Source organism: Xenopus laevis, chromosome 5L (genome assembly GCF_017654675.1).
Source record: "Xenopus laevis strain J_2021 chromosome 5L, Xenopus_laevis_v10.1, whole genome shotgun sequence".
NCBI lineage: Eukaryota > Metazoa > Chordata > Amphibia > Anura > Pipidae > Xenopus > Xenopus laevis.
In genome coordinates, this window is record NC_054379.1 from 69,199,697 (window position 1) to 69,207,495 (window position 7,799).

At 37.8% G+C, this 7,799-nt stretch overlaps 1 protein-coding gene across 1 annotated transcript in view; it reads left to right on the top strand.

The window, feature by feature from the left end:
• The first annotated feature begins 878 nt into the window (after positions 1-878).
• The window catches only part of rnf217.L (ring finger protein 217 L homeolog), a 42,352-nt gene continuing 35,431 nt past the window's right edge, over positions 879-7,799 (top strand). Inside the window, exon 1 of the mRNA NM_001096117.1 lies at positions 879-1,427. Coding sequence (NP_001089586.1) covers positions 1,326-1,427 — 102 coding nt within the window. The 5' untranslated portion in view covers positions 879-1,325. The remainder of the gene's footprint in view (positions 1,428-7,799) is intronic.

Here is a 7,799-nt window from a genome sequence, read left to right on the forward strand (position 1 = left end):
TCTTGGGACTGGAGAAATGGGGAATGGTGCATGGGAAATTTAAAACACTATTTTATTTCTTGCACATCGTCAGTGTTTCTGAACCAATGTGGGTGTGGTTGGGCAGCATGCTGCACCCTAAAATCCTGCCACTCTAAGCCCTGGCCTTGGTGGCCTCTCCACAAATCCGGGCCTGCCAATAACATCTGGGTAAGCCACTCATTGATTTGACTGGACCCAACTAGGTCAACACTAAAAAAACACCAAAAATAAAAAACAGTATTCTGCTGATATGGAGTAGCAGACTACCAAAGCTAAAACTTTAGTAATCTATGCTAACACCATTTCTGACAGAAAGACTGAGTAGTTATGGAAGCATTTGGTCACAAAGGTAACATTTATTAGACTAAATACGATAAGAAAGCATATTGTCTAACCTGTTTCAGGTTTAGTGGAGTGAATACGGTAAGTGAGGCAGGAAAGATGCAGGCAAGCTCCTCCCCTTGGCTGCAGGGTGTGTGAGGCAGACAGCCGCGCAATCTGGGGTAACTGAGTGTTTCACGGGGAAGTAGAAAGCGGCAACTGCGGGGCAAAGAGGCTCAGGCACTGCATGGGGCTGGCGTCTGAACGTGTATAAGTCTCTACTGAGGGAGCCATTAGAGTCCTTGCCACTTACAAATCACGGAGGCAGAGAGAGGCCCCTGGAGGGACCCGGAAGCAAAAGTAACCTGCGCTTAGCGTCTGTACTCAGCTGGCCCCGCTGTATGGGAATGGGGGATCAGCATGAAGAGCCACACAACACGGGCAACACTGGCAGCAGCGAAAAAGAAGAGGCGGACGAGGAGGAAGAAGAGGATGGAGGGCGTGAGAAAGAACAGATACCACCTGACAGTGATAGAGTTTCGGTGATAACGTTGGACGAACATAAACTGGGCACTTTTGCGGACTGTGAGGAGCACCGAGTAGATAGTATAATTAGTGCAGTGCACTATGAAGGGCCACTCGCCTCCTGTTATCTAGACACTTCCCCATCTGTTAGAGGCATCGAGGCCGTGGGGTGCCAGCCTGGAGCTGGGACTATGTCACGGGCACAGGGGGGTGGCTCTGTAGCAGTTAAGACTAGGAAGAGGTGCAGCGTTCTTTGCACTGTGTATTGCGTGGAGAGCGACTTGTCAAGCGACCTTCCCCCTTTGTATCATGTTGATGAAGGCAGCTTGCTTGAGCTACCCACTCGGGCTCCCCAAATCAGTAATACTGGCGAGCTGGCTCTTAGCCCCACCAGCCTGGAGCTGGAACTGTCTCCCATCCTCATCAGCAACGTGGGGGACTCAGCGCTCAAAGTGATGATGAGCTGTCGGGTGTGCTTGGAGGACAGATCTATCAAACCCCTGCCCTGCTGTAAAAAGCCCGTCTGTGATGAATGCCTCAAGAGATACCTGAGCTCCCAGGTAACGCAACTGCAATGGTGGTGGTAGGCCTGTTTTCTACAATCGCATGTGAGTAAAAGTGCTGCTACTTGCTGCTTAACTGCAGTAGCTGAAGTTGGAGATGCGATTACTCATCCTAGCTAGCTGTGATTTTAATGTTTTTATTGCCATGTATTTATAAAACCAGTATTCACACAGTACATTATTATACAGACAATCACTGACCAATACAAGTTGCAGAATATATATTTTTTATATATATAATTTTTGTAATAAAACTCTGGGAACCTTATGGTATTAACATGTTAAAATTGTTTTACAGAAGAGCTTACTGAGGCACTACATTTGCCCCCACTGGGTTTTACGTTTAACGTCATGGAGCTGTGTGAATGAAGGGCCTGCAAACTTTACACAGCTAAACTGTTACAGATTGTTACCTATTGCAGTAGTCATTAGACGTTTCATCTATTATGGCTTCTTATTTAAAAAGTATTGTTTTGGACTAAGATAAAAAAGAAATCTCATAGTTGGACAGGGAGGATGGAGGACATATTGTATGAGTGACGCATTTGAAATTGCATGTATGTCAATAATGATGCAAGAACAGCCCCAGAATCATATAAATCATTATCTGCCTCAGGGAGAATGACATACATTTTTATCTGAAGTAATAGGGAAGTTTGTTGTTATTAAACGTGTCACTTGAATTCTTAGGGTCATTCACCCTCTCTTTGCTTCCTGTTGTGCTTGATGTTTGTTTTTCTATATACTGAACTGCAACTACTTTCTAGTGATGCACTTCTTTTTGCTAATTGCTCTTATAATAAGGTGAAAGCTATGATGCATTTACTTCATGTTTTGTAATTTCACAAAGGTCCCAAATGCAAGTTTTTATTTTGTATTAAGCATAAGAAAGGCTTGATTTTGTTCTTTAGAGGACTATTTAAATAGCACAAGTCTATCAAATAGCATGCTGATAGGTTTGATTTTTCTTCCTTTTTTAAAAAATCGACATTTATTAGCATGTTTTGGATTTAGAATCACTTCTCACACCCATGCCCCTCTCCTGTGTGTGACAGGGTCACTTCCTGCATGGCTGCCTGCGTGTGTTATCTTCCTTCTGCTGAGAAAACAACCTTTTCCAAGTACAGTGTATGCTGTGTGATAAATGCAGAGGATGTGGGCATTTGTTTTTCTTTCCATTGGTGTGTCTGTGTACATGCACACATTACTTTTTCTAAAGGTAGTTATTGCAAGAAAGCTTTAGTGAATGTAGCTGATCATCATAACAATGTCTGCCTAGAATACTTCATTGAGAAATTGAGTATTAAACCAGCAAGAGGTGTCCATGTGTAGAATTTGTTAGGCTATATATACACACACAAACACGAAACAGCTGCTTCTCAGAATGGTTTAAATCTTGCAAATAATTGCAACATATTAATCTTCAAATGGATATGTGATATAAGAAACCACAATGTAACTATTCATACAGCAGTTTTACACCTTGTTCTAAATTTACTTTTTCGATTACTTTTGGCTATTTTTGACATCAGAAAAAATATATGGGTTGTGTTATTTCTTGAGCTAAGCAGTTAGAATGAAGCTACTCCACAAAACTTCAACAGAGGCAGGCACAAGCCGGGACCCACGAAGTAGTAAAGCCGGAGTCAGATTGTAAAAGGGTTAAAAAAGTTTATATTTTATTTTCCATAATTAAGAACTAGGCCTGACGCGTTTCGTGTCCACCAAGGACACTTACTCATAGGCTGCTCCATGTTTGGCATCTTGAAGTAGAAAATTGTACACAACCACCTTCACCCTCCCTTAGGTTACAGATAAGCAGAAGTCCATTGAAGGGGGATTATCTGTGCACTGGCAATCTAATTATCTGCCTCACAAGGACTAAATATGGAGTTGCTTCAATGTCCCTGTATGCCATATTTAGCTTAAGAAATAACAATGTTATGCCAGGCATACTGAGTATACTGTCCCTATAACCAATTTGTATAGTCAATGTGAACAGAGAAAAATACCAGTTGTCTTATTATTCAGGTATTATAGAGCCTGTAAGGCCTAGAGTGACTAAATAAGAGCTCTGTGATGTAACCGAAAATTGTCTTTGCACATTGCATTAATAGTTGTCATTTTTTTTTAAATTTTACTTTGTTTTTTTTTTTAGCTGACCACTGTTTTACTAGGAAAATAACTCATGACTTCATAATATTTAAACAGTAGATCAGCTGGAATCACAGAGACAACATGTTAAAGCAAATGGGAAAAAATATCTTCAAGACTGTTCTCTAGGGCCATATGTATCAAGCTGTACAAATATTTTACATCTAGTTGACGAATTTATAAATGCTGATTAGCTATTCATGAATTTGTGATTTATTTATTTCTTTTTTAATTTCTAATACTAGCTCTTGGAAAGCCATATATACAGAGTGAGGAACTAAGGTTATATATCTCTAACAGTGGTGTTGCCACCATTGCAGGGATGCAAGTAAAGAAAGCGTATAAAACAGATCTATCCTTGGTTCCTTAGGAAGGCCAAGTAATTGGACTGAAACCTGATTTATGGAAAATATTTACATCTATATATGTAGGTGTGTGTGTATATACTGTATATGTGTGTGTGTATATATATATATTTATAATTACTTCAGCTAATGTTCATATCACATGGGGGCCTGTGCAGACCTGTTGGCCATGGACCACATCTTGTCCAATACATTTGCAAACTTGATACTGTAGGTCCTTCAGACCTAATATAAAGCAAGTTAGTAATGGGTCAGTATAAGAAATCTGTACAAGGAAATGAAGAGTTGTTGTCAACTCAACCAGCCATACTGATTGCAGGCATACACATTTTCTCCATGTATCAAATCAGGGCTCATGTGTTATTCATTGAATGAAGGGAGGCACAAAGTGAGCAATGCCAGTCTGTACACCATGGGGTACACCATGGGGCTTTATTGCATAGACCAACCAGAGATGAGAGGGTTCACATTAGTATTATTATCTAAATACTTTTGTTTTTTTATAATTTGCATCTTTAACTATATCCCTATTTGTTTTATTTTTTGTAGTACTCCTCCAATATGGCATGACTGAAATGCTTTCTCCATTTGAGGACCTAAGTATATCTCCTCTTTGTTACAAAATGTGGATGCATGCATAAAAGGGTCCCAAATATTTTGCAGGCACCTACAAATGTAGGTATCAAAATTGCAGAAAGTAGCCATGTAGTGGCCATTTAGGTGAGCTTATAGTTATTTGTATAAAATAATTTCTGACCTATGACAAAAAGCAATAATCTAATCTTAGCTGTTCTGTCTACTCCCTTGGGAGGAGGATATAAACGTGTAATACAGGTGTTCAGTTAGTGTTATTTTAAGACCTGCTTTTCTGTATGAGATGTAGTTTATGCATCAAGCTATAAGCTCATGGATTGCTATATGTTTAGAACAGGGTTAGGCTGTGGATATCCAGCATGGCACTTTTTTGAATCATGCAAGCTGATAGGGCAAAATGTTTGTTTAAGAGAGAGACTGGCCTATTTCTACACAATTTTTTTACCAGAAGGCACAGCTATGAAATGCTGCAAGCTCTGCAGATTGATGTCAAACCGTAAATCTCAAACTTGCAATATTACAGTGTACTGCGTGTCACTTTATATTTTCTTACAAAATAGAAAGTCACTAAAACTGTGCATTGTGTTTGTAAACACTTTTGCTAAAGTTGAGAACACAAAGGCAGCCAATCTGGATCTGTCATTTGCCCATGTGTTTTTCTCCAAACGTAATGGGACCTGCTTGAAATCATTCCTTAGATCAGTCAACCGTATATGACCAAATATGACTGCCTGGTTGGTCAAGGAGTCCACACATGCTGACATGCAAGTCTGAGATCAGATCATATGCACAGGTGGAGCATCTCTCATCTATTTTTATCAATAACTTCTTCAGACTTGGCTCATGTGCCCTACCTCTGCATGCGTCAAATCTGAAAGTCAAAGTAAGACTTGGGACATGCCTGGGAAGATGGCAATGGCTGCCCTGGATAATACTGCCAGGGTGGGTGGGCTTTTTGAAGAATAGGATTACCAGCCCAGGACACGAGATAAGTGATTAGTGAACAAAATGTGACCCCCCCATGACTAAAGTAAAAATAGTTTTTTAGCTGAAATTTAAGTGAGGAGTCCTATACTATTTATTACATGATTAAAAATGCATATGTCCCTGTTAATTTTATTTTGTTATAAAGTTTCAAGCCAGTTATGGATTTCTCCTATCAGAAATTCCTTTTCACCATTTACCTGAAATAGAACTCTATTTAACTCCACTGCACACAATGATTTTTTGTTGCCTTCAGGAAATTTGCTAGATGGACTTCTTACTGTAGACACTGTAAGATTGAATGCCGCTTTTTCTACTTGTTATGAATATGAATTCTACGTACTTACATGGAAAAATTTGTCACACATATTTTTAGAATCTTCAGTGTTTACTCAAGCACAATTAACAGAAACTGTTTTAAAAATAACTACATAATTGTCAGTTGTAGCTCTTCCTTTCTGTCTCATGGACATTAAATGGGAATAGACTGCTATTTAGTACACTCTTATATAACCTTTTATAGATATTACCTTCAGCCTATATGTACAGGTGAAAATCAATTAAATGTATGTTTATTTGAAATTCACATTTTAAGAGGCTTACAAACTAAGGTTGAATAGAATATGGGTTTGGTGTCCCCTGTTCTCACTACAACAGACAATGTTTTGTGTAATATTTTCCTGGTTGCTTTAGCTGCTTGCATTGCTTTGTGCTAAGGCATGACACAGCAGTTTGCCAGCAGCTTTTGTTTTTCTTGTGTACTGTTGTCCTTACTTAAAAAGGCTAATTGTAGTTGATGTTATAGTGTCTGACAAAAATAAAATCTTTCCATTTTGTCACACAAGTAATAACACCTTAAAATTTATTTCACAATTAACTACAAAACTATATAAACTACATAGATACTGCAAAATGAAATAAGAAAATACAAGCAAAGGAGGATATGAAGGCAATCAAAGTTTTTCCCAATATTAGATAGGTATTGAAGGGGTCGTTCACCTTTGAGTTAATGTTTATTATGATGTAGAGAGTGATATTCGGAGACAATTTGCAATCGGTTTAAATTTTTTTTTTTTGTGTTTTTTTTTAGTTATTTCCCTTTTATTCAGCATTCTCCAGTTTGCAATTTCAGCTGTTTAATTGCTAGGGTCTAAATGACCTTATCAACCACGCATTGATTTTAATAAGAGACTAAAATATGAATAGGAGAGGATCTAAATAGAAAGATAAGTAATAACAAGTAGCATTAACAATAAATTTGTTTACAGAGCATTTGTTAGATGGAGTCAGTAACTTCCATTTGGAAGCTGGAAAGAATCAGAAGAAAAGTCGTAGCGGAACCCCATTAAGCCTGTTACTCAAACTGCTATTGGACTTACTGTCTCTTACTGGTGTTTTCAAGCTAGGGCATATGTTGCTATAAGCCAATCAAACACTGCTCTCCGCTAATCCCACAACCATATATATATATATATATATATATATATATATATATATATATATATATATATATATATATATATATATATATATATATATATATACACAATAAGGACCTATATTTACTGTTATATTATTTAACACATATTTACTTCTGGCCGATATATTGCTCATCAAACTTAGGGTAACACACAATAGCAAAGCGCTTTTAGACTGTTGTAATTCCCATTGGTGCTCCGTCCTTTCAACTACTAAGGTATATTCATATAGACTTTTGAGCATGACAATCACAGGCTGCAAGCAGAATAACTATTGTTTAGATGTTCATTGTGTATCCACACGATATGTTTCGGGCAACAAGGGCCCTTTCTCAATATATTGTTCACATTAACATCTCTCTTTGCTATGACTTTGATTCCTCATTATTGGTCCTTGCCAGGTACATTGCAAGTACACAACCCCACCCTTCACCATTTTTTGCAACTGTTTTTATAAGAACATTCACATTTTGCAAAGAGAGTAGTTAAAAATTGTAGAGTTTTAATAATTAAAGCAATAGGCAGTATGTATGTTTGGCACAAGTTCTATTAATTGACTATGGGGATATATTTTATCTTTAAGTCTACCCCGTTAGCAGAATTGGCAAATTGTAGATATTTCCTAATTTCACTTTACCGAATAAAAAGCCATAAAGCAAATTCTAGACATTTTACAAATAACAGATTACAAATGCCCAGTATAAATTAATTGTCAAAATTAGGTAAGGCTCATTATCTGAAACCAAAAGTCCTTCAGTGATTTTTGTTCTTGTCATTTACATAAACAAACTGAT